Here is a 27,213-nt window from a genome sequence, read left to right on the forward strand (position 1 = left end):
AGGCAAAAAGTTTCAGGATAAATAGAAATCACGTCCCGCTGATCAAATAAGAGACTTGGGCTGCTTCTCAAGTCTCTTATTTGATAGCTCCTCGCTCCTCGCCCGAACCGGAAGCAGTTCCGGAGCCGCCATATTGAGGACCATCTCAAAGCTCTTATTGCTGCTCGAAGGAGCGAAGAGAGAGGAGGGAGTACCGAGGAGCGATAAGCAAGGATACACAAGAGCAGCCTCCACGGAAGTCTTTTACTGGCCGACACGGCCCCTTATTAGATATCAGTTAGTGATTGGACGCTGCTGCAGATCGAACTGATGTGAAACTTCACAACATCACCGGAGTTTCATATCGCAGAGAGGAAAAAGCGGACCTTAAAACAGACTTTACAGGGCGCCTTGAAACCGACTATAAACAACGTCGGTATAATGAGTTGGTATCTGACAAGCTGAGATCGTTTAAAACGAAATATTGATCATAACTTGTCGTAAAATATATAAAATGCAGTGAATAACTGCAGATTTGATTTGTTTTCTGGGTCAACATCTGAGTAAAAATCATCTAAAAATCAAAAGCAGCAAAAACAGATTCATTTCTATTAAATTTAATCTAAAGAAATACCTCTCGTCATGATCAGTTATTCCCCTGCTAACTTTTATTACAGATGAATGAATGAATTCAGAGGGAGCAGGAGAGTCTCTCTGTCAGCAGGTAACACTACGTGTGAGAGTGATCATCAGTGAGGTCAGGTTTGATCAGCATGACGTGATTTCTATTTATCCTGAAACTTTTAGCCTAATAAATCATTTTCATAGTTCATGAACAGACAGTATTTGGGCTTACTAAATAATTAATTCAGATCAGATGATCAGTGATCAAAAATGTAAATAATGAACAAATAATATAAAGGCATAGTGCTGGTAAGAAATGTCCATATGGCTCTGCAGCAGGAACACAGACTGCAGCCTGTTCTTCATGTCCAGGTGTTTGTTACACAGGTAACAGGTTACAGAGAGAAAGCACTGTTACTGTGTGTTTTATTTGAATTAATACAGTGCACATGTGTGCAGACACAAACAGCTTGTAACAGTTAGAGTTGTGATGTTGCTGTAGTACCAAGAAGTACCACAGGGGGTGTCTCCCTCCTGTTTTGCTGTGAGGTGCTAGAGTTAAGTTGTGGTCAGTCCTGATATATGACTTCGACTGACGTCCACTCTCTTCAGTAACAAGTTGGTGCAGGTTATGCCGTTCATGTTCTACTCATGTTTGATTATAGAATATAACGCCATTGTGACCTGGCATTGTATGGTCGATGTTTAGTATTTCAAAATAAAGTGAAACTGTGGAAATCTCCTTTCCCTCGTCTGTCGAGTCTTTAGGCTACTGGCTATTCCGGAGCACCGGCTAACTAGCCCCACTGCCAGCTCACACCAAACAACGTTACAAATGGCGCCCGAACATAATTCTCTGGACCTCACCCCAACACCCTGACCGGAACCACGGACAAGACTGGACCACGTTCTACATAGCTCCGCCGCAGAAGTCGGCGGAAGTGGCTGTTTTGCTGTTTTACCGGACGGGACCATGTTATTTTGAGCTAACATCTCCTGGAGCTAGCTAACTGACTGTGCACATGTCTGGACAAACGTGCACATTTGGAGTATTTGAGCCGTGCGTGTCCTTTCACGAGAGACCGCTAGAAGAATTCCATGGACGATCAGGACTAAAGGACCATTCACAGAACTTTTCTCTGTTGGATTAAGTGACTTTGGATTTCGTTTTGCCATGGATCTCGAACTGTTTTCAGGCTTTATTGCTAAGTAACTGGACGGAGTAAGTAAAAGACTGTGTGATTACAAAAAAAAAGGAAAGAAAAATACATCTGCATCTGTTCAAGTTTGTATTGTTTAGCAGTGATTTGTGTGCTTTTCAGTTGTGTTTAAACTCGCATGCAGCATTAACCTATATTTTTAGGTGAAATTGTTTGTTTTTGCTACGTTAAGAATAATACACACCGTGCTACCGTATTTGTGGTTTGTGAGAGCCAGTGTTGTTTGACTACAAGGTTATTGGACTATTGCTTTTGCTCTCAATCAACACTGTAGTGCTATTTTAAAGGTGTATTTTTGATACTATCAATACATAATGGCATCTCACCGGGACGTGCAGTCTGACGAGTTTGACTCTGACACTGACGTCGACATTGAATCACTCCTAAGACAGACTATACCTCAACATATGACGCCAGACCTTGAACTACAAGTTAAGGACTTACAGGCAGAGGTTGAAGACCTGCGGAAATGTCTGCGGGACTCCCTGGACCTGCAGAAAAGCATGCTCAAACATTGGGATCAGCTTAATATAAGCGACTCTGATATTCCTGCAACCCAACCCACAAACCCAATCCCCATGGCCACTTCAACTCCATATGCACATGCTGTGACCAAGGTTAAAACCACATTCCAGGATACAAGGCCCAACTATGGAGCTCAGACTGGACACTCTGACTCTTACCTGCAGCCACATTCACTCGAACTTAGCAACACATCCAGGATGATCGCTGCTGCATTACATCATGCTAAGCTAGAGCACCCTGTGTTTGCTGGTGATGCTAAAGTGCACCCTGAGGACTGGTTACACGCTGTCAACACTTACAGATCTTCCATGAACCTGACCGATGTACAGATACTGAACGAACTGCCACATTTCCTTGCAAGGGAGCCTTGCAAATGGTTTAAAGCGCTCAGTTCGCATCTTGTTACATGGACACAATGCTGCCAGCTCTTCAGAACTGTTTTTCTGCCTTCTGACAACCAGGAACGTATTCTGAGAGGCATTCTTGATTGTGTCCAAGCTCCGAACGAGTCCCTCCCAACATTTGTGGCCCATATGCTCAGTGAATTTAACAAATTAAAGAGCCCTCCTCCAGAGCAGGAACAAATTGAACTGATATGCAAACACTCTATGGAGAAGTACAGAGTTGCACTGTACGGGACCCCTATCCCCTCAGTGATGTACTTGTTGCTCCGAGCTCACGAGCTCCATGCAGTCCTTGGTCCAAGTGGCCACCAGCCTCTTCCTATGCATTTCAGAGGAAACCATAACACTGAGCCCCACTGCTTCAAATGCTCTCGGCCTGGGTTCACTTCCCGCACCTGCCCAAGCTGCAACGCATCACCCCCCATGTCGACACCCTTCACCTGACCACCAACGAGGCCTGCCCCCGCCCCATCGGTAACTGAGCCCTCAGACATAGGTGGGCCTCGCCCCAAAGACACAACCCCAGAAGACACACCCTCACAAGAGCAACGTTTTCTAGGCCATGTTTAGGACACTGATTCTCAGGCTTCATGGAACACACCACTGAGAACCAAAGTGAACTTTTATGCTTCATCTGTGAATGCCACTCTTGACACAGGTGCATCACTTTCGGCTGTACGAGCAGACCTTGTCCAAGTGAATGGTGTCTATCCTCACAGAACACATCAGTGGGAGGGTCCGCCTGTGAACCTTGCTGACAACACTCCCTGCACCCCTGATGGTGTTACTTGGCTGTCAATCGGCTTCATGAACAAGCGCTTCTACCAACGCTTTGCCATAATCCACGATCTGTCATCCCCTTTCATCCTGGGAATGGATTTTATGACCAGAGCCTCAATAACCATACACATCCCCTCCAGGACTGTATTCATGAATGAAATCCCTTGTCCTATGGTGGATGAGGAGGAAGAATGTGCAGTCAAAACTTTCTTTGAAAAAGAAACCATCATGTCCCTTGACTCCCTACAATCCTCACTCGTGGCAAAAGTCGCTGAGGCGAGCCTGGAGGATGGACAGAGAGCGGCCATGTTCAGCCTTCTCACCCAGTATGATGACATGTTTGACGGACGTCTTGGACACACTTCACTGACTGAACATGCAATAAACACAGGAAATGCAAGGCCTATCCATCTTCCGCCTTATCGCTCTTCTGCAAAAAAACGTGTCATTGAAGAACAGGCTGAGCAGATGTTGCACGATGGCATCATTGAGCCATCCACCAGTCCATGGGCTGCCCCTGTGGTGATTGTAAACAGGCCAAATACTGACCCTAGATTCTGTGTGGACTTTAGAGGTTTGAACCAGGTCACTGAAAAAGACTCGTACCCATTACCACGCATTGATGAGTCTCTCGACTTCTTAGCAAGAGGACAATTCATTACAACGCTGGACTTAGCTCGCGGGTACTGGCAGGTGGCGGTTGCAGAGGAATCCAGACCGAAAACGGCCTTCGTCTCACACTGTGGTCTCTTCCAGTTTCGAGTACTCCCCTTTGGGCTCTGCAACACGCCAGAGACATTTCAGAGACTCATGAATACTGTCCTTGCTGGTCTCATCTACAAAACGTGTGCAGTATATTTGGATGACATTGTTGTTGCTTCCCCCACCTTTGAGCAACACCTGGTTGATCTGGAGGAAGTGCTCAAGAGACTCAAAGCTGCTGGTCTCTCTCTGAAGCTCAAGAAGTGTCAGTTCTGCTTAAGCAAGATCACTTTCCTTGGCTACCGCATCACACCCACAGGTGTAAAGCCAGATCCAGACAACATCAAAGCTGTCAGAGAGTTCAAAACCCCATCCAATGTGAAACAAGTGAGACAGTTCGTTGGACTGACAGTATATTATCGTCGTTTTGTCCAAGACTATGCACGCCATGCTGAGCCCCTCCACGCACTCACCAGGAAAGATGCAGTTTGACAAATGTCAAGACGCCATGGACATGTTGAAAAAATTTCACTTCAGCACCTGTCTTGAGATTTCCTGACTTTACTTGCCCCTTCTTCATTCATGCTGACGCTTGTGATCTTGGCCTTGGAGCTGCCTTGATGCAGAAAGACAATGAGGGCCGAGAAGTTGTGGTGGCATATGCGAGTAGCTCCCTGCACAAAGCTGAACGCCCATAATCAACCCCCGATTCGGAATGCTTAGCTGTGATCTGGGCTCTCGAACATTTCAGACCTTATATTGAGGGCCTCCATGTGACCATCTTCACAGACCATAGCAGCCTTAAGTGGCTTATGTCCCGCCCAAACCCCTCGGGCCGACTAGCCCGTTGGTCTCTCAGACTTCAAGATTTTGAATTTGCCATCGTGCACAAACCTGGCGTACACAACAGTGAGCCTGACGCCCTATCCCGCAACCCCCTACCAGCATCTGGCGACATTCCCACAGATCTCCTGCCAGAGCACGCTGTCATTGGCAGCTTGGATCTCCGCACTCTGCCCCAAGTGTTGTTGAGAGATCGTACACATGTGAGACAACTGCAGCTGGATGACCCGGTCACAGGCCAGCTTCTCAGAGACCTTGAGCTAAACCCACAGGCTGACACTGACGACACCCTACAGTATGTCGTTTATGACAGTCTACTTTACTACAAAGACGCTAAAGCCAGATGTGGTTTGCATCCATTAAAGGAACTCAAACTCTATGCCCCCACATCACTCCGTCGCACCTTGCTCAACTACTATCATGACCACCCCTCCGCAGGTCACCTCCGTGTTGCAAAGACCCTTGCGAGGCTGTGGCTTAGGTTCTTTTGGCCAAAAATGGCTGCTGATGTCAAGCGATATGTCACCTCATGTTCAGTCTGTCAGCTCACCAAGCCGAGCCAGAGGAAACCTGCTGGTCTTATGGTGCCTATCGCGCCTCAAAAACCCCTTGGAATACACTGGAGTGGATTTTGTTGGGCCACTGCCCCGCACAGCATCTGGAAATGCCTACTTGCTGGTCTTTGTGGACTATTTCTCAAAGTGGATTGAAGTGTGTGCTGTCAGGGAAGCGACTGCGCAAGTGGCGGCTGGAAAGTTTGTTAGTGAAGTGTTCGCTAGACATGGAGCGCCGACCTACCTGATCTCAGACAGAGGTTCGCCCTTCGTCAGTGAGTTGTTTGAGCATGTCATTTCAACCTTTGGATCTGTACACAGGCTCACCACTGCCTACCACCCCCCAAAAAATGCGACGGAACGTGTGAACTGAACTCTCAAAACTGCCATACGTGCCTATGTTGGGGACAAACACACATCATGGTATAAGTTTCTCTCCCAGATCTGCTTTGCACTGCGTACTGCCCCCCACAAGAGCACGGACTCAGCCCGTCAATGATGCTGTATGGTCGTGAGCTGGAAACCCCACTTGACCTCATAACACAACCTTCCTGTGGAGGCGTGGACGACCCCGGTGTGCCATACCCAGAGGTTCTTAGGGCCTCCCTCCAGGAAGCCCATGACCACACACAAGCGACACTTGACCACAGTCTCAACAGACAAAAGCACTACTATGACTTGAGACGCCGTCAGGCTAGCTTTGTTGTTGGTGACCTTGTCAGGGTGAAATCCCGCCCTAGGTCTGATGCACAGGCTAACTTCACTGCTAAATTGGCGCCCCTGTTCACAGGCCCGCTTCGTGTCAGTCAGAAACTGGGAGATGTCAACTACATACTGACAAGGATGGACACTGGTCAGACAGTAGGTGGACAAACGCTTACCACACTGACAGACTTGACCTGAAATAGGCTGTTTTTGTTTGCTACTTCATGTTTGTTTCTGAAAACTGAAATGCAGTACTGATTTCCGTGCAATCCTGGTGTTTTTGCAAGCTTTGTGTTTGCACATCTTACCTACCAGAGAACTGTTCTAGTTGTACCACTGTTTGAGTTTGCTTAAAGGGTTAAATGGCACCTTTTTGTGTCCTTTGGTTCTATAAAATGGTTCAGGTTTTGGGTACAACATATTTGGAAAAAAAAGAGATTTTGCACTGTGCATTTCTACCTGGTATGCTAACCAGTTGATGTTTTTGTTCTATTTTATGCTCTATCAGCTGATATATATATTGGTCTGCTGGATATCATGTCTTTCCCTGTGTATGAGCATACTGCTGACCTTACACAATCTATGTATAGCGATGTGTTAAGTGCAGGTTGGTTGCTTCTTTGGCTGTGTACGGCTGGGGACAGCCTCCTTATGACCAGGGGGAAATATGTAACTGTCAGAGTTGTGATGTTGCTGTAGTACCAAGAAGTACCACAGGGGGGTGTCTCCCTCCTGTTTTGCTGTGAGTTGCTAGAGTTAAGTTGTGGTCAGTCCTGATATATGACTTCGACCGACGTCCACTCTCTTCAGTAACAAGTTGGTTCAGGTTATGCCGTTCATGTTCTACTCATGTTTGATTATAGAATATAATGCCGTTGAGACCTGGCATTGTATGGTCGATGTTTAGTTTTTCAAAATAAAGTGGAACTGTGGAAATCTCCATTCTCTCGTCTGTCGAGTCTTTAGGCTACTGGCTATTCCGGAGCACCGGCTAACTAGCCCCGCTGCCAGCTCTCTCTACCTACTCCCAACAACGTTACAAGCTGTTAAAGCAGACTGACAGCTGATCCAGCAGTGATCAGCTGACGCGATCATCACAAACGGACGCCGCAGCACGTGCCGCTTCATCAGAAAGGACATCTCCATGTCTCTTAAAAAACCTTCCCTCATTTCCTCTCTCCTCTCTTGGTTTCCTCGCGTCTCTCCATGCATCTCTGGTGGGAGGGACTAAGACGCAAGTGAAAGACGCAAGTGAAGGAAGCATGGATGCAATTTAAGAGACATGGGAACCAGCCTTGGGAAGCAGCCCTCACGTGAAAAATACCCTCCTTCTCCTCTGACTCTCCTTTACCTGCCTCTCCCCTTCCTGAATGGGCGGAGCTTCAAAACTAATAAAGGAAGCCAGCTCACCTGTGACAAGCTCTTTGGGAACAATGGAACTGGCTGGCTGCATGTGGATGCCCCCTCACCTCAGGTTTGAACTGTGTATTTGATAAGTAAGTTTCCTTAAAATGTGTTTGAAGTATCCTAAGCAGTTTATGCTTTATTTGTGATGTTTATTTAGTTCCTGTGTTAGTAATTAATCATTTATTGCTAGATTTGATCATGAAGATAAAATACTTTTATGTTATAATAATAATTATGGTTTAGGTACTATAATGTCTAGTAAAATGTCCTGTGTTACTCCTTTCTTTCATCAGAAAACCAATTAAACAATAAATAATCAGACTGGAACTCCCTGCCTTTGCTCATCTGTTCTGACCGACAATCCACTGAGTTGGTACAACCCTTAAACCAGTCTGTCCTAGGAGAAACAGTGTTCATTTAAAGCAAATATTTTTCACGCTGTAATGCAAGTTTAATGTATCTGTAAACACATGTTTATGAAATGCTGTAAATAAGGTCATTGTGTTTAATAGTAAGGGTGGACATCTTCATTTAGAGACAAATGTGTAAATCTCAGGAAGTTTGCTGAGCTTTTATTTTGGTAGTTCATTAGAGTTACTTCCTCTTTGTGTCAGGATTGTTCAGTGGAAAACATTTGTGACATTAAAAACACAATCAGCCAAATATGAACCAAAGTGAAGCCTCGTCCAGCAACATTTAGACCCCAGGATTGAAAGGAGACTCTCCCTCCTGCAGGGAACACAGACACACTGAGGAACCATGATACCAGGACATGAACCCAGGATAAAGAGGTTCAGTGAATGTGTTGTTGAAGGTGTGGAGGTGGATCAGTGTGTCAGAGGAGACTCTGTAGAAGGACAGAGTGCCAGCAGGACAGTCCACATACACTGCTACTCTGTGAGAGTCAGAGGAGGAGGAGGAGAGAGGGAGGTCTGTTCTTCTGTTATTGTGCCAGACAGAGTAACTACGATCAGAGCATCTCAGACTCCAGGACTGATCATTCCCTCCAAACAAACAGTCGCCACTGCCTCCTTTCCTTCTGACTCCTCTGTAACTCACTGATATATAAACATGTCCTCTCCACTCGACCTCCCAGTAACAGCAACCAGTCAGACCATTACTACACAGCAGCTGAGGCCAGTAGTCAAATCTGTCTGGATGATCAGGATATGACTGATCTTTTTCCACACATGTGACCTTCCTGTTGTTGTCAGACAGTTGGAGCTCTCTGTGTGCTGTGTTTGAGTCCAGAGTGAGTTCACAGAAATCTGATGGAGAGAAAAAGACACAACACAGCAGCAGTTTATCATCAGACACACCTGAAGGGTTTATTCTTTGTTAACTGACAGTCTGCTGTTTGGTCATCATGAGTCAAACTGATTCCAACTTACACTTCTTCAGACCAGGCTTTAACCTCTGCTCTCCACCATGGTCCACCCTGGAGGAAGAAACACAGTCACAATGATTTTCTATCCAACATGAGTCCTAACTGCTGTTCAACATGAAGCAGTGTTCCTCAGTTTGTCACTGTGACAGAGAAACAGGCTGAAACTCATCTGTGTCAACTGTCTGCATCAGTCTGTCACTTTATCTGAGAGAAGAAGAAGAAGACACCCACAGTGTTGAACAATGGTTTGTCTATGATGGCTTTAGTGCTGTGTTCAGTGTGGTGATGGCTTTGGGGTAAAAACTGATCATGAGTCTGTTGGTGCGTGCTTTGATTGATCTGCAGCTCTTCCCTGAGGGCAGGGGGTCAGGAGATGGGCTTGGTGAGACGGGTCTTTCAGGATGCAGGACGTCTGTAGACAACGAGAGGTGTAGATGTCATCCAGGGCAGACAAACGTGTGTTTGTGATTTTCTGTGCTGTGTTGATGATCTTCTGCAGGGCCTTCCTGTCAGCCACAGAGCTGCTGTCGTACCACACCAGGATCCCATGTGTCAGTATGCTCTCAATGGAGCCGTGGTAGAAGGACACCAGCAGCTGTTGTGACAGGTTGACCTTCTTGAGTGTTCTCAGGAAGTAGAGCCGCTGCTGTGCCTTTTTAACCAGAGAGTGTTTGTTGATAGACCATGTGAGATCTTGTGAGATGTGGGCGTCCAGGAACCTGAACTGGAAACTCTCTCCACCGTCTCTCCATTAATGTGCAGTGGTACGTGTTCGTCCTGCTTCCTCCTGAAGCGAATGATCAGTTCTTTTGTTTTTTGTTCTTATGGTATTAAGTGCCAGGTTACTCTCTGTACAACAGCCTCTGTACCTCTTCTTTCTAAGGAGACTGTGATTGTGTTCGTGTGATGGGTCGGTGCACTGTCATCAGCATACGAGGTTTTACCTGAAGGGTTAGGTATGCAATTGCCATGGGCCTCGTCAGACCCAAAGGGCCTCGTGAACTTTTTAATGATAATTAAAATCTTTTCCTTTCTTGTCCCTCACTCCCTCCAAACGAATGCTAATCTATAATTGATCAAATAAATCTGTCTCAGTGTTGTAGTACTCGAGTCCAGGACTCGGTCTCGAGTTCGACTCCAGTCCTAATTTTCAGGACTCGTGACTCGACTTGTCGCCCTGTTCCCTTTTCCGTCATTTTGAAAACACTGCAATGGACGAGGAGCAGCTGATGAAGGAAGTGGAAAGATACCCGCCTGATGTGGAGTCTCTTCCATGCTCTCCGGGCCCTGACTCTCTCCACTCTGACAGGCTCTCCTGCCTCCAGATATTTAGACTACAAACAAAACATAGGCTATATGAAAAGTATAGAAAATGATGTTCTGTTTAAGTCATGAAGGAATTTTTCATATAAAAACATTCTGTGGTTGCAGCTTCCCCAAATTAAAGTTTTACTGCTTTTCCTTTGAATTCTTTTACATATATGCAGGAGCAGGCCTTATAACCTATGGTATAATGAGGTGTGATTGGTGAACAAATACTTTGCCCCCGAGGCTTAAAAGTGCCTTCTGTATAAACTTAAATACAGATGTGTGTTTACATATTGTTGTCAAGTCATTTTGTCATTCACTCTGAACACCTGCATCCGGCGGCATGTGCGCACCACCCAGGTCCAAAAAAACCCTCTACCCCCGCTGCTGAAAAACATCCTGGAGAAAATGCTGCAGCACTTGCACCAAATCAAATGAGTGTTAAGATGAAGCGTTTTCAACGTGGAGCAGAAAAGAGAAGAAGAAAGAAGGAAGATGCCCAGTTCAAGGACAGTTTGCCTGAACTGACAAAGTTTTGTTCATAAAACAGCGGAGGAGCATCCAGTAGTTGACGTTGTAACAGGTGTCACTCTGCTGCTCTCTCTCTCTCTCTCTCTGTCTTACTTGCTCAACCACTCACTGCTCATCTCCCTACATAAGTTACAACTCGATCTTATAATAGACGGTAGGGTAAGAAGTTGATTTATCCTTTGATGTACATGTATTGACATTTTGTGGTTTAATTAGCTTGCACTAGTCGTCTAATCCCGCAGCATTTTATGTGATGCAAACAGACAGCAAGAGAGAGGGAGAAAGAGTAGCAGATGATGAGTGGTAGTAGTAGTGGAGTCAGTACAATCCATAAACTCTGTCTAAAAATGTGCAGTGAGTGTCTATGAACAAATAAATAACTTTTTAATATCACAATAAACTAAAGGTAACAAATTAATTTCACTTTTTTCCAGTCAATAAATGTTTAACGATAGCAGTGGAGGTAAACATTTTACAGTTTTCAATGATTACTTTATGTGCCAATAAAGAGTGCATACCATCGCATCAAAATAGAGTTTTTTATCAACAAAATTCCTGAGGGAGAATCCCCCCCAACGCACCTACTGGGGTCTAAGCCTCCACAATATCATCATATCCTCACACGTTGTAGAAAGCTCAATCTTTAATAATATTGTCTATCAGAAAAACTGATTTTAAACCTTTTGAGGTGTGGGACTTGCAATACACTGAGCAGAAGGATATATATATATATGTATATATATATATACATACAGTATCTATTTTAATTAGAGGCACCTGCAGTGTCTGATCTCTTGTTGTCTGTCCATACCTGAGCATGTCAAGTCTCCAGTGTGGATCCTCCAGTCCAGCAGACAGCAGCTTCACGCCTTGTTCTCCTGGATGATTGTAGCTCAGGTCAAGCTCTCTCAGATGGGACGGGTTGGAGCTCAGAGCTGAGGCCAGAGACGCACAGCCTTCCTCTGTGATCAGACATCCTGACAGACTGGAAATAAAACCATAAAGAAATCGTACTGATTTTGAAAGAAAAATATATCAACTGTTGTTCAATCAGCCTCATACTGACCTGAGAGTTTGCAGTGTACAATGTTGACTCTGCAGTCCAGCAGACAGCAGCTTCACTCCTGAATCCTGCAGGTTGTTGTTACTCAGGTCCAGCTCTCTCAGACTAGAGGACTGGGAGCTAAGGACTGAGGACAGAGCTTCACAGCTTCTCTCTGACAGATTACAGCCACTCAGCCTGAAGAAGAATTAGTGATTAGTGACTGAATTTGTCCCCTTACTTACTTACTTATGTTTACTGGTGACCTAAATGATGGTAGAATCACGAGGAGCTTTCAGTTTCCATGTCACTAACATTACTTAAGGAAAATGTCTCAGACAGAGTGAGACTTTACAATCAGCCTCATACTGACCTGAGAGTTTCCAGTGTACAATGTTGACTCTGCAGTCCAGCAGACAGCAGCTTCACTCCTGAATCCTGCAGGTTGTTGTTACTCAGGTCCAGCTCTCTCAGACTAGAGGACTGGGAGCTAAGGACTGAGGACAGAGCTTCGCAGCTTCTCTCTGACAGATTACAGCCACTCAGCCTGACGTTGACACGTCGTTGATGATGTCATCACATAACAAGCAAAAATAAAGAGAGACGTACATTTATGCTGTGTGCATTTGCGCACACAAGGCACAGCATTAATGATTCAAATCTCCAGACAGACAGGATCTGATGTTTATTAAAGTTCTGTGTGCTGACCATCAATGAAAAGTCGGCTTTAAATGTTATTTACTTGTTGTTTCTGCTGGATCACATGGCTGTGTTGTCTCCTGCGTCCGTAATTGACTCTGGACAGTGTATTAATATCTGTGGGCACGATTGTTGGTGCCACAGATAGTTATGTTTGAGTATGGTTATATGTTTACCTCATAGTTCCGTGTGTGTGAATGTGTCTGTTTCGCGTGCATTAGATAGAGCATGCGTCACAATGAGGTGAGGCAGGTGTGTGTGGAGGCAGCGGTGAGCTTGTCCACGTCTTCCTGCACTTCTCAGCAGATCGGTAACAACTAGAAAGCAGTATCATGATTTAAGGAGACGTAAACAAAAGCTTGCAGTCTGTCCCTTTTTTCACTGTATCTGAAAACACACTGCTTTTTCCTCATGAGTTGAAGCGCTGCTGTGCGTCCCCATGTGTGTAACAAGCAGAGACTCCTGTTGTGAAATCTACGATGTATGTCCATAATGCACCCTCTAAATAGCAAAAACAGACTGCACCATAGGCTTCAGACTTTAGACCATGTTTTTGTTGGTCTCACGCGTAGTAATGTGTGTTCTTCTTCTTCTATTGGCTGTAGTGTGCGCTTTATTTGGCAGAAATGAGTGGGGGGAAAAATAACCCTGTGTGAAATCATGTGATTAACGACTCGTCGACGTCACCCGTTAGACATTGACTTGTGGGACTGACGTCGACGTGTCGACAAATCGTCTTTTCTGTGCAAGCTCTACCGTGGAATCATGTAGAGCTTTCTGTTTTAATAAAAACAATTACTTGAGGAAAATATCTCAGACAGAGTGAGACTTCACAATCAGCCTCATACTGACCTGAGAGTTTCCAGCAGACAATGTTCACTCTGCAGTCCAGCAGACAGCAGCTTCAATCCTGAATCCTGCAGGTTGTTGTTACTCAGGTCCAGCTCTCTCAGACTAGAGGACTGGGAGCTAAGGACTGAGGACAGAGCTTCACAGCTTCTCTCTGACAGATTACAGCCACTCAGCCTGAAGAAGAATCAACAGAGAGCAGTCACAAACAATGTTTGTTTTTTCTGAATAAAGAAAAGCTTCTTTAAACTTGTATAGTTAGGTGTGTACACACAGAGCTTTGTTGGAGGCCTTGACCACTGGCAGCAGCCTCAGAAGAGCCTCCTCTGAAGCAGAATATTTCTTCAGGTCAAACACGTCCAGATCTTTTTCTGATGACAGTAAGATGAAGACCAGAGCTGACCACTGAGCAGGAGACAGTTTATCTGTGGAGAGACGTCCTGATCTCAGGGACTGTTGGATCTGCTTCACTAGAGAACGATCATTCAGTTCATTCAGACAGTGGAACAGATTGATGCTTCTCTCTGTGGAGAGATTCTCACTGATCTTTGTCTTGATGTACTGGACTGCTGTTTTATTGATCTGTGAGATACTTCCTGTCTGTGTCAGCAGACCTCTCATGAGAGTCTGATTGGTCTGCAGTGAAAGACCCAGGAGGAAGCGGAGGAACAAGTCCAGGTGTCCGTTTGGACTCTGTAAGGCCTTATCCACAGCACTCTGGTAGAAGTGTTTCAGATTATGTTTGGTAATGAAGATTTTAGAGGTCAGTGATGTTTGTCTGTCTGACATCAGATTGACACCAGAGTTGATGAACGTCAGATGGACATGAAGAGCAGCCAGAAACTCCTGAACACTCAGATGGACGAAGCAGAACACCTTGTCCTGGTACAGTCCTCTCTCCTCTTTAAAGATCTGTGTGAACACTCCTGAGTACACTGAGGCTGCTCTGATATCGATGCCACACTCTGTCAGGTCTGACTCATAGAAGATCAGGTTTCCTTTCTGCAGCTGCTCAAAAGCCAGTTTTCCCAGAGACTCAATCATCTTCCTGCTCTCTGGACTCCAGTGTTGATCTGTCTCAGCTCCTCCATCATACTTGATGTTCTTCATTTTGGACTGAACCACCAGGAAGTGGATGTACATCTCAGTCAGGGTCTTGGGCAGCTGTCCTCCCCCTCTGGTCTTCAACACATCCTCCAGAACTGTCGCAGTGATCCAGCAGAAGACTGGGATGTGGCACATGATGTGGAGGCTTCGTGATGTCTTGATGTGGGAGATGATTCTGCTGGCCTGCTCCTCATCTCTGAATCTCTTCCTGAAGTACTCCTCCTTCTGTGGGTCAGTGAACCCTCTGACCTCTGTCACCATGTCGACAAAATAAGGAGGGATCTGATTGGCTGCTGCAGGTCGTGTGGTTATCCAGAGGTGAGCAGAGGGAAGCAGGTTCTTTCTGATGAGGTTTGTCAGCAGCACATCCACTGAGCTGGACTCTGTAACATCAGTCAGGATCTCATTGTTGTGGAAGTCCAGAGGAAGTCGACACTCATCCAGACCGTCAAAGATGAACACAACCTGGAACTCTTCAAACCTGCAGATTCCTGCTTCTTTGGTTTCAGTGAAGAAGTGATGAACAAGTTCCACCAAGCTGAACTTTTTCTCTTTCAGCAGATTCAGCTCTCTGAAGGTGAATGGAAATGTGAACTCTATGTCCTGGTTGGCTTTGTCTTCAGCCCAGTCCAGAGTGAACTTCTGTGTTAAGACAGTTTTCCCAATGCCAGCCACTCCCTTTGTCATCACTGTTCTGATTGGTCCATCTCTTCCAGGTGAGGCTCTAAAGATGTCTTCTTGTCTGATGGTTGTTTCTGGTCTGTGTGGTTTCCTGGATGCTGATTCAATCTGTCTGACCTCATGTTCATCATTGACCTCTCCAGTCCCTCCCTCTGTGATGTAGAGCTCTGTGTAGATCTGATTCAGAAGGGTTGGGTTTCCTGCTTTAGCAATCCCCTCAAACACACACTGGAACTTCTCCTTCAGGTTAGACTTTAGTTTAGGCTGACAAGCTGGAATAACAGTTCCTGAATGAACAAACAAGAAATGTGATCAATAAGTTGAAGCTATAATCAATCTGATGATTTTAAACTTAAACACATCAGGGTGGTGTTTATTTCCCTCCTCTCTGAAATCTCTTCAGCACATCAGGTGTGAACAGTTTCTCACAGTTCATAGATCTCGTAAGTGGCCACCGACATTTGGTATGTGTATTCATGTTCCGGGGTTTGAGCGGCGAGCCCCGGAACTTGTATAAAAGGTCAGGTGTGTCGTCGCACGCCAACTTTTAAATTGAAACCAGGAGCTTATTGTGTGTGTGCAGGAAGTTCAGAAGGTATGTGGCGTTAAATAATTTAGTTATGGTTAAACTCTGTTGTTTATGCTTATCTGATTGTATTGTGTGTATAATGCAACATTGTAATTTACTGACGCTGTTTGTTTGATCACATTTTAACTTTGTTATGATACATTGAATTGTTTGTATGGTTACAAGTGTGTGTGTGTGTGTGTGTGTGTGTGTGTGTGTGTGTGTGTGAACTGACAATGTTTTTGTATGTTTAAGTTTCACAGTGTTTAACAAATAAAGACAAGATCGAGCACCAGTCGAACTCTACTGCTGTGTCATTGATGCCGAGGGCAGCTACAGATCTGATAAAATGTGTGCATCATATTAACAGCAGAGTTTTAAATGTGACCCTCTCCCATGTTGCCTCCATTTCCTCTTTCCATCATGTTAAATGTGTTAAAATCCTCTTACTGCTCTGCAGACAGTCAGCCAGCTCCTCCTGCTTCATTCTCCTCAGGAAGTGCAGTGTGATCTTCACAAATGTCTCTCTGCTGCTCCTCCTCTGCTCTTCCTCCTCACTGTCCAACACCTCCTCATCCTCCCTCTGACTCTCTAAGCATTCTGGGTAATCTGGACTCAGAACCCTCTTGATCTCCTTCAGCTCGTTCTTCACAAAACTGACAATGTTCTCCTCCAGCAGCTGGAACAGAACAAGAAGTGAACTTTGACTTGTAGAAGTCAACATCAGATCATCAGTGACAGACAGAAAGCCTGCTGGTCTGCAGAGTGCAGCATGGAGACTGGATCACAATGGTAGTTCAGTATTTAGTCTGTGGATGGTCCTGTCTCCTAGAAATGAAGTTGATATAAAATGAGATTCATGTTGGAGAAATATCCTGGTCTGGTTTCACACAGAAAAGATCTGCAGTGACTTTGGACACGATGTGTTTATTAGAATGAAGCTGAAACCACAAACTGTCATTAACATGAACCAAAGTGTTTCTGTTGTTTCAAACACAAACTGGACTCAGTCTGTGAACTCTGCTCTCTGCTGCCAAAGTCTGTGTGACACCACCATCCACCACGACCTCTGACCTCTGACCTCTGACTCTGTGCTGCTCAGCAATGTAACGCTTCATTCAGTCAATAAAACACTGACTGTGAACATAATTCAGACAGAGATGATGTTTGCAGTGTAATCAGGAAACAATTCAGTAACATAAAAATGTCATTTGAAGTAAACTTTGATTCTCAGTAGTAGCTGTGTTTGTTCATTTACACACCATAAATATGGAGTCCAGCTGTGTTTGATGCTGCTGGGCAGACTGACCAATGGGAACCTCTGATCTCTGCTGCTGAACTCTGTGGAACAAATATAATATAATATACTGTATATAATATAAAGACACAGTGTTACATGTGATAGATTCTATCAAGTGGATCCTGTTAGATCCTCCTACAAACACAGGACACACATGAAGGTACATGCTCAGTACAGTTATTGATGTGTAAAATAGTTTCCTGCTGTTGGATCCTGATAGAAACACAAACACTGATAAATGTTCAGGTTCAGACATAAAACACTGCTGACATGTTGGATTTTAAAGGTTTTAATACAGAACAACAGAAACATGTTCTGTTTTAAATTCTTACCTTTGACAGTCAGAGTTATTTACATCTTTGAAACAAAGAGGTGGATCTATAGACCGGTCACTCTTGAAGGACACACAGCTGGGCTCAGGTCCAGGAGAATCTGGTCTCTCATGTTCGATACTGAAAGAATCACAAACTCTGATGAACGTTCATAAACACTGAAAATCTTCCAGAATTATTGCTGCTGAAAATTATTAAAGTTTAAATACTGATCACAAAAAAGTGTAAGATAAATGATTACTTTTGATCCTCAGAGTGCTGTCCATCTTTGAAAACAATAATTGGATCCATAGACCGGTCACTCTTGAAGGACATACAGCTGGGCTCAGGTCCAGGTTCAGGTTCAGGTTCAGGTCCAGGTCCAGGTCCAGGTCCAGCAGAGTCTGGTCTGAGCTGCTGCTCTGGCCTTCAACACAACACACACAGAGCTGTGAGTGTGAATAATGATGGTGGAGTGATTTGAGCAAAGTATGTGTTTGTTATTTACGGTACATTTTTCCATGATAAATTCATGTCTTCACAAAGAAACAGGAAGTCGAAAAGTCCTTCAGAGTGACACTTTTAGCTTTTGTACAAAATAAGTTTCATATTAAGAGAGTTTGATGACAGTGACAATGATATCAAACCTCTTAGATTCTTACAGTTTATTAGCAGACTGTTGTCCATCTTTAAAGTCACAAGATTCAAACATCAACCGGAGTTTCTTGACAGACAACTTGCTCGGTCCAGGTCCAGGTTCAGGTCCAGGTCCAGGTCCAGATCCAGCAGAGTCCGGTCTGAGCTGCTGCTCTGGCCTTCAACACAACACACACAGAGCTGTGAGTGTGAATAATGATGGTGGAGTGATTTGAGTGCTGAGCTCTGACATGGAGAAGAGTCATGGACAGTTAGAGATCCTCATCTCACCTCTGAGCTTTGGTCTGGCTGTCATGTTCCCCACACAGAGTGGTTTTAGAGGGAGGGGCTCCCTCCTCTCTGTCCTCACACTGACTCATAGCAGAGCCCCCACCTTCACACAAACACAACAACATGCTCATTCATTACAACCAGCTTTACATCACAGAGACACACACTGCTCTCTACCACAGTGTCATTCCTGATTCTACCACCAGATGGCACCAAAGGAAGAAATGATTCAAAGATTTCCACTGTGGATAAATGGAGAAGAATATATTCCTTTTTATACAGCTGTACTTTTTGTCCACTAGAGAGCTCATATGGATTCATTTATAGTTCACTTCTGTTCAAAGTGAGGACATGCAAAATCTTCCAGTTTAACATGTGGCAGGAGAAAGAAAATACTCACCAGGTGACTTCAGATCCACGTTCTACCTTCACCTGTAGAGGAAACACAAAGAGAGAAACTGCTGCTGATCATTTTTCATAAGTTCTTCTTCAACAATCTTTCAAAGTCTAGAAACATGAACATGACATTAAATCAGTGTAACCTACAACCAGAGTCCAGGACAGTCCAGTCAGGACATGAATGAATAAACTCAGAGGGACACAGGATAATATCTGATTTCACTGCAGTTCATACTTAATTACATCTTTCTCTTGTCTCATTTGTTCTAAAAGGAACAAAAAACATTTGGAGATTTTATATAAAAAAGAAACACGGTCATAAAAACAAACTGTCCCATCATCAAAATCATTTTCTGTCAGCTTTAACTCAACACAAAATCACTAAACAAAGATAAAGTAGGTGTGGTGGAGTTATTCAATGAAGGATGAACATGTTTTCTAACCTTTGATAAAAACATATTTGTAAGATCTTTACAAACTCAGCTAAGAGCCTGTTGACTGACCGTTTGATAACAGACTGATGTCTACTACCTGTTTGTTTCTATGTCTCAAATGAAACAATTAGCTGAAAGGTCAGAGGTCAGATGGTCAGGTTTAAACTCACTGTTAACTTTTACATATTTTTATCCAGGACCACCATATTTCTTCATCTGAGCCAAGAGCTGAAAGTGCCTAAAATATTTCATATATTTGTGCAGTGTCATAATCAAAATGTTTAAAGAACTTTAATCTATTGAAACATATATTACATGTTCAGTTACATGTAACGTTTTTTGCTAGCAGTCAGCAAAATGGGTAACGCTTCATAATACGGCCCACAACTTACCGCGTAAGCTTCCACGACCTGTAATGTAATACAGTCCCATGTATCAGTGCTTAAATGTAGGTATGGTGGAACAAGAGAGTAACAGTTAGAAATGTTAGAGGCAAAGAGAAAAAGGTTATACTGTAAGTGTTTAGTCAGTACTACACTGTAAGAAAGGATACCCTATATCTACTCAATAAAATTAGGGCAGCAGATTGCAAACAATATTATTATTTTATTTATTCATAATTATTTATTATTGTCCCTACACTTTAAGTACCCTTAACATCATGTTATGTTTTATCCTCCTGACTCTTACTCTGTAATTACCCAGTAATAGACAGGAAATAAAGGAGCGCAGTAAACACTGTCAAACATTACAGGGCCTATGCCCATCTGTTATAATAACAGACCCAAGACTAGATGATTGGCACCTGGTACTCCCACCACAACAGGGCCCTAAGTCGCTAACTAGACTCTTCTCCTCAGTAGTCTCCCGGTGGTGGAACGAGCTACCAAACTCCATTCGGTCCGCAGAGTCCCTTTCACCTTCAAGAAGAAGCTAAAGACCCAGCTCTTTATGAACACCTCTGACCTTAAAGGATAACTTGGGGATTTTTCAACCTAGACCCTATTTTCCCATGTGTTTGTGTGTAAGTGACGAGTGGAGACAACAACATTGAATCGATCAAGTATTCAGGGAGGGAGCACCGGCCGGCAGCTGTGAAATGAGATACAAAGTAACTAAACGGGGCACCGGGCATACGCCAACACACAGCCACTAAAAGCGCTTGTTTTAGCTACTGACAGGCTCAGATCGTTATAATAAGTGTCTGACAACATTTTGTGTTTGTTGTGTTGGAGTACAGAAAGCGTCTTCTCGTCTGACTGCTGACTAGGATTTTCACGATGATGATTATGACGACACTGATCTTGTTGATGTTGCTAATCATCATTATTATTATTAAAAAAAAAACATTGTGACATTGTAACATTGTAACCCGTGAGTACCAAGTACTTATAGAATAATGAGTATAAATAATTTCTCATCTCTTTAAATTACACTGTAGGTACCCAGTACTGACAAAACACTTACAGTATAACCTTTTTCTCTTTGCCTCTAACATTCCTAACTGTTACTCTCTTGTTCCACCATATCTACGGTTAAGCACTGATACATGCGACGATATTACATTACAGGTCACAGATACTTACTTTAGATTACGGCCCACAACTTACAGCATCATTACTGCAGAGTTATGTTGTAATCTTTCGTACTAACGGTGCACCAGTAGCTTACAGTACATACCAATACATGTGGGTAGGTACTGGGGAACAAGATGTGAAGTTATGGAATAAGAGGGTAACAACTCTCGATCTTATACTGTAGAGAAGAACTTATACTGTAGTCATTTAGCATTAGTTATTTTAGCTACCTATGCTATTATGATGAATAGCCTAATTACTATGTATGACCCACTGAGCAATAATCTGGACCTTTGGGAGGAACTGATACTGTAGTTATTATTTAACTACTGGGTCCATTCTGTCGTGGATGATGGAGTGATGACTTCTGCATCACTTAATAAATCTGATGTGATTTTATTTCAAAATGTCCTTATTAGTGACAAAAAGGCAAACTACACTGTTCCTATTCTAAACTAAAAACCATTTGTACATTGTAAGTTAAATGTGCTCTAAGGTGCATCAAATATCAAAGTCAGTATATATTATGGTTATGGATGAATAAGAAGTTATTTAGCTGATAAAACATTTAACTGGATGATAATCAGTGTTTTTAAGGGTGTAAAGCCTTTTCAAACACAGTCGGAGGTGAAGTCCCCCAAAAGGATAAAGGAACAATGCTCTATGGTCAGACTGTACCCTGTAATAGTCATAGAAAAGGTACTGTACCCAGTAGTTCCAAAGTAACTACAGTGTTAGTTCTTTGTAAGGTTACTCCCCTGCTCCATAACGTCACATCTTGTTCCCCAGTACCTACATATATGTATTGGTCTACTGTACTGGTACTGTACTTACTGTACTGGTCCACCATTAGTACAAAAGATTACACCGTAACTCCCAAGAAATGACGCTGTGCATTGTGGGCTGTAATCTAAAGCATTACCGTAATATCTCTAATTAGCTGCCTGCTCTCTCCCTCTCCCCACACAGCAGCAGACTAACCTACAAAAGTGTTTCCCAAACCTCTGTTGGAGCACGCGCCCCTCGTCCAGCATGTTGTCCATCCAGCCCTGCTTTACCACAGCTGTCTCAAATCAGTGCAGCTCTGAGGTTAGCTAAGGCTGTTTCTCAGGTGGAGCAGGGTTGGATGGGATGAAACACATTTTGGTCAGGGGGTAGGCTGCTCCAGGAGCGCTTTGGGAAACACTGACCCAGAAGAACAGTAGAGGGAGTCAGCAGGCAGAGTTGGCAGCAAAGTTATCAGACTCTTCATTTCTATTGCAGACAAGAAACAAAAACAAAACGCAGAGTAGCCGACTTTATTGTGGGAATCAAAATGTTAGCCTAAAGTAAGGGATAGTTGGACAGTGAAGATTCTTAGTGCAAATTGTATTATTGATTCAAGGTTTTACTGGTAATGATCTTTTGGCAACATCAGAGAGCTGACAGTGCCGGCTCCCTGAAAAGAGCCAAAGTGGCCGTTACTAGCCTCTGATATGTTGTGTTCAATTCAGCTAACATCAGGCATGTTAGTCATTGGCCTCACCCTCGTGTGTAAAAGTGTGGTTCACTGCGTGTAGTGTGCATTTCCTGAAGTCTGACGTGACGTGCTCTTATCATGACGTGTGTTTTTGCGTCTCTTGGTGGTGGTGTGTGAAACAAAGAAGGAGTGTTGCCAATTCTGGCGCCCCCAGCGGTGGTTGCTCTCCTCAAGTAAACCTAGAATCCCTGTTTTCAGTGACGTGGTGTATTACTAAAGCTTGTCATTTTACGTCATTCTTTGTGATTGGTTGTGATTCTGACACTTCTCACACCTCTTATGGGTTTCTGACAGCCTTTCTGCCGGCCTACACACAGATGCAAAAATTATTACATTATCAAACGTCCTATCAGGAGAATACGAGTACAAGCAGGGAAGAGGCAGGAGGAGAGACAGCTGGAGCTGCAGAGAGTGAAGTGAGCAGAGAGAACAGTGAAAACATAACCCAAATGTAAATGACTGACGGTTTGAAAATGCTGTCATATTCCCCTGAAATGAAAATCAGTCTCAGCAGACAGTGACCGAAGCATTTATGTTCAAATGCTGATATCTTTGGCTCCAGGTAGACCTGCATTAAAACACCTTGATAGTCCATCTTCAAGGCATCTCTGTGCTCATCAACATTGTTGCTGTCACTACATTCAGGAGGAGGACAGCACAGCAGAGCAGGGAGAGTCCAGTGGGACAGGGCCAAGTGAGATGCAGGGAATGGAAATATGACAGAAAGCTGGTAAGTGCAGGATAAGTGAAGTAGTCGAGGCTTCAGGCCCATTTTAGTTTAAGAAGTATGATCTCAGTTGCTCGGGTAAAAAAGCAGGAAATTTGTTTTAAAATACAATTTTTATTGTGGGGAAGGACCCCACACCTCCCGCCACTGATGTATCTGTCCAAGTTTGCTCCCCTATCTGAAAGATAACCAGGCACCCACGGAGCTGTGGCTGGGTCAGTGTTCAATATTCATGTCTTTGTGTTGACTGTTGACTCGTTGCCCGGCCAGGTGTCACCCTGCCGTCTCACCAGGTGTGTGTTCATGTTTGTCTGGCTGCTGTTGAACTTTATCTCTTTTCTACAGAGAAAACAAACGGACAGACTTTTGTAAAGTTTCCAAATGACGTCATTCTGGATTTTAGATGTGGAGCTCTGTAAATCGCTCTGTGTTTACAGACATCCCAACACTAACGCTACTCTAATAAGAGGTCAAAGGTCAGCGTCAGAGTCTTGTGAGATCAAAGACACTGAGCACAGTGTGCAGGATCAGCAGCAGCTCTTCAGTAAAACGATTTATAACTTTATAATGGGGCCATCGCCGGCTCGTCTTAACTTGTAACCCACCCAGAGCTCTGCGTACCGATGTAGTCGCATCTTTAACGTTTAAAAGTTGTTACTGATTCATATCAGAGAAACTTTACAGCCTTAGTGAATATATTTTAGTAGAAACTGTAATATATAAACTAGGGATGTTAATAATTAACCATTTAACCTTTTATACTATCAGTTAAACCTTTAAAAAAATAACTAAATAAAAATATATTAAGGACGACCAACTTTGCCTTCATGTTACACCTCAGTGTTTCCCACACAGACGGCTGCACTGCTGTATTTATGGCTGCACAAGTAAATTCTAACATATTTCAACCTTTTTTAAATGTGTACCCATAAAACACATCAGAGATCGATTAAGTAGTTAACTATCTCCCCTCACTTCTTCCTGTCACCAGCAGAGAGAAACAGAAGGAGGGGCCTGAAGCACCGTGTGTATGAAGAGAGGAGAGGGGCAGCAGGTGTGTGTTGTCAAGAATCAAGAGAAACAAGTTTGTTAGTCACACCCAAGAACACACACACACACACACACGCACACACACACACACACACACACACACACACACACTATAATAACATACTAATCCAACTGTTCAGTTCAGCTCCTCTACAGTTCACAGGGAGAAAAGTGACTCTGAGACTTTAGAAGTGAAATCATAAAAATGTTGGATTAACACTCACCCTCCTTCAGCCTTCAGATTTCCTCTCCTGCTCTGAACTCTCGACTCTAAACGAAGTCTGAACTGACTGACTAAACACCTGTTCCACAGGTTCTACCTGTTCTCATGAGGCTGGATCACATGGTCACATGTTGTTGCTCCTCCCTCCTCCATTTACAGGAAATCAGCTGGCTGTGTCTCTGTGTGAGTGTGTGTGCTGTGTGAATAAAATAAAACGTGTGGTTCCTGGTTTGGATCCTTTTTGGACTCTTTGGTATGACAGAGCATTTAGTGAGGGTTGAATCTCCTCTGTGGAAAACTCTCAGGTTTCTCCTCATCAGGCTCACCTCAGAGCTGCCTGCAGTGAGGAAGAGTTTCCTTTGAGCCACGGCAGAGGTCGCTTCATCCACGGAGGGAGAAAGACTGGAGGGCGGATTCTGGAGAGACAGAAACAGAGAACAGAGAGAGAGATGGATAAAGATGACTCCGAGCGAGAAGAGAAACATGATAAACATGTCAGGAGAAGTCATATCTGTAAAACCTGTTGAGGTAAAAATGTTACCTGTTTTACACTCTGATAGAAGAAAATCAGCTTCTTGGATCCGTTCGCAGCAAAGAAATCCTCAATCAGACTGAACTAAACGTGGGTGAAGTTTCAAATCTGAGAGTAGGCTGTATGAGTGCCTTCACAGAGCACCAGTGTAAGAAACATGAGGAGTTTTTTACTGTAAATTATGCTAAACTACTCCACAGGTATCACAGAGTGAAATATGACGCTCCCAAACCCCCTTAATCCAAACATTGAGCACTGACTGGAGGAGAAGAGGTCAAAGGTCGTGTCTCTGAGTATGCAGATTTCTGTGATGTGACCTCATCCCATACACCTGGGGGAATCAGGTGCTTAAGATACTGAACAGTGGGGGCGCTGGTTTGGCTCGGTTGGTAGAGCAGGTGCCCCATGTATAGAGGCTACAGTCCTCGTCGCACTGATCGCAAGCTCGACCCCCAATCTGCCGATCCATTTGGTGCATGTCGTCCCCCACTCTCTGCTCCCCACATTTCCTGTCTCTCTTCAGCTATCCTATGAATAAAGGCAAAAAGCCAAAAAAATAATATTAAAAAAAAAAAAAAAAAGATACTGAACAGTGTTTCCAGAGGTTTTATTTCTGATCCCTGTGATCAAAGCAAAGACGAGTTCACTCGATCAGCAGGGAAATGAATGAACCAGAAACAGACGTTACATGGCTCGTTCAAAGCCACCAGACTCCATTGAAGAAAACTGTCCTTCTACCTTGCAGTATAAGCGAGTTGCTGGTCTCCCGCTACATTAATCAGTTCGTTTTTTTGTGTTTTTTGTCGCACAAATATTCAATGGACCCAAACTAACACCTTTGAAACACTAAAGTCAAACACTAACACAAAAAAATAATTTAACAAGGCAGAAGTTGACCGGACTCTTGTGTGGTCTGTGACGCAAAATCACATATGTTTTAAATGGAGTCTGGCGAGTTTGCAGAGAGCGATGTAACGTCTGTTACTGGTTAAAAAAATCTTCTTCCTCTGTAACAAAAAGGTCTATCTCTGCAGGGATCCTTTCTGTGATGTTATCAGACACTTAGAACAACAATCTGAGCCTGTCAGTGGAAACAACAAGAACTTTAAGTGTTCGTACTTTGATCGCATAATATGTTAAAGCTTTTATTTTTAAATGTTTTTCTGTTGAAGAGTTTGTTGTCATGAAAACGATGTTACAGGATAAAAACAAAATTGAATAAAAAATGGTTCTGAATCGACGTCTGCTGTGCTCGTTTGACTCATAACAGAAGCTCCACAGTAGAAGAAGTAATAATATTTTTATTATTCATATTTCAAAGAGCATATTTACAGCACATTTCATGAGACATTGACTCCTAGTTCTTCCAAATAAAGTAAAAAATAAAAAGACAAAGATCAAACATGAACACGACGCACAATGTAACATGTCGACGTGCAAAAATACACACACACAGAAAGTAATGGAAACTAAACTTAAACAGGGTCAAGTTGGCTACCAGTGAGTATTTAATAGTGAATAGTGATTTTATGTGTATGAATATAATTTTGTTCTCTTTTGTAATAAAGTAATATTTAGAGCAGGATGACCCGCACAGTGACAGTTGATTGACAGCTTGAGAGAAAGAATAAGAGAAATATAATAAAGGAAAAAATTGTTACATATAAAGAAACAAATTAAATAATTAAATCAGAATTTCATCCACAAAATAGATACATGTATTTTTTAAAAGTTGTAAAGGATTTTATACATACGAATGAAATTAAACAAAAATGCTTTGATAATTATTTGTCTTTATATTCCTTCGGCTTTTTTTCTTTTGATTTCCATTTGTATTTCCACATATTTTAATAACTTATCTTTCTTTCAATCACACCTCCTTATTATTGCACATTTATCTTATTTCACAGATTCATTATCTTATGGCTCTCTTATGTCTTCACATTATGAAACTCTAAAGAGCGATTTAATCACAGTAATAGTTCAAGTAAAAGTGTGTTTATAAGGGTTAGTGTGTGTGAGGAACACAAATGTTCACATTTGTTCTCTGACTTTTTTATATCAACTTTACTCTGCACATTTTTATTACAGACCTTCAAACAAACTTCTCTTCATGTGTTTCATGGTTCTGAGAGGACTTGTTGTTATGATTGAAGTTAAGTGTGTTTCTGCTAACAGCTCTTGTCTAATGTGCACACTGAGTTGGGTACACACTGTAATGTAAGTTGAATGTGTCTGTAAACACATGTTTATGAAATGCTGTAAATAAGCTCATTGTGTTTAATAGTAAGGGTGGACA

At 43.2% G+C, this 27,213-nt stretch overlaps 1 protein-coding gene across 2 annotated transcripts; it reads right to left on the reverse strand.

The window, feature by feature from the left end:
* Window positions 1-8,185: 8,185 nt before the first annotated feature.
* LOC138595193 (NLR family CARD domain-containing protein 3-like) lies at window positions 8,186-24,446 on the reverse strand. 2 transcript variants are annotated; one of them, XM_069666543.1, is made up of 13 exons: window positions 24,384-24,446; window positions 18,854-18,885; window positions 18,454-18,556; window positions 17,789-17,935; window positions 17,178-17,256; window positions 16,369-16,594; window positions 13,834-15,634; window positions 13,563-13,736; window positions 12,385-12,558; window positions 12,036-12,209; window positions 11,781-11,954; window positions 9,135-9,181; window positions 8,186-9,011 (listed from the first exon to the last, which is right to left on the reverse strand). In XM_069666543.1, exons 3-13 carry the CDS (start codon window positions 18,540-18,542, stop codon window positions 8,440-8,442), a joined length of 3,657 nt encoding a protein of 1,218 aa, XP_069522644.1. In that variant the 5' UTR covers window positions 18,543-18,556; window positions 18,854-18,885; window positions 24,384-24,446; the 3' UTR covers window positions 8,186-8,439. The 2 variants fall into 2 exon arrangements, with proteins under 2 accessions (XP_069522644.1, XP_069522645.1); XM_069666544.1 differs by lacking the exons at window positions 18,454-18,556; window positions 18,854-18,885; window positions 24,384-24,446 and having other exon boundaries at window positions 16,366-16,594; window positions 17,789-17,862.
* Between the last annotated feature and the right edge of the window lie 2,767 nt (window positions 24,447-27,213).

Source organism: Semicossyphus pulcher, unplaced genomic scaffold (genome assembly GCF_022749685.1).
Source record: "Semicossyphus pulcher isolate SPU_LCO1_2020_fin unplaced genomic scaffold, fSemPul1.0.p SCAF_17, whole genome shotgun sequence".
Taxonomy (NCBI): domain Eukaryota; kingdom Metazoa; phylum Chordata; class Actinopteri; order Labriformes; family Labridae; genus Semicossyphus; species Semicossyphus pulcher.

What these genes read in the sequence shown, in the direction of transcription:
- LOC138595193 (XM_069666543.1), bottom strand. Translation starts at nt 18,542, where the DNA reads ATGAGTCAGTGTGAGGACAGAGAGGAGGGAGCCCCTCCCTCTAAAACC. An exon ending in AAGGCCTCCAACAAAGCTCT is followed by an intron (nt 13,737 to 13,833) that starts GTGTGTACACAC and finishes ATTCTTCTTCAG; the next exon opens with GCTGAGTGGCTGTAATCTGT. An exon ending in TGTACACTGCAAACTCTCAG is followed by an intron (nt 11,955 to 12,035) that starts GTCAGTATGAGG and finishes TTTTATTTCCAG; the next exon opens with TCTGTCAGGATGTCTGATCA.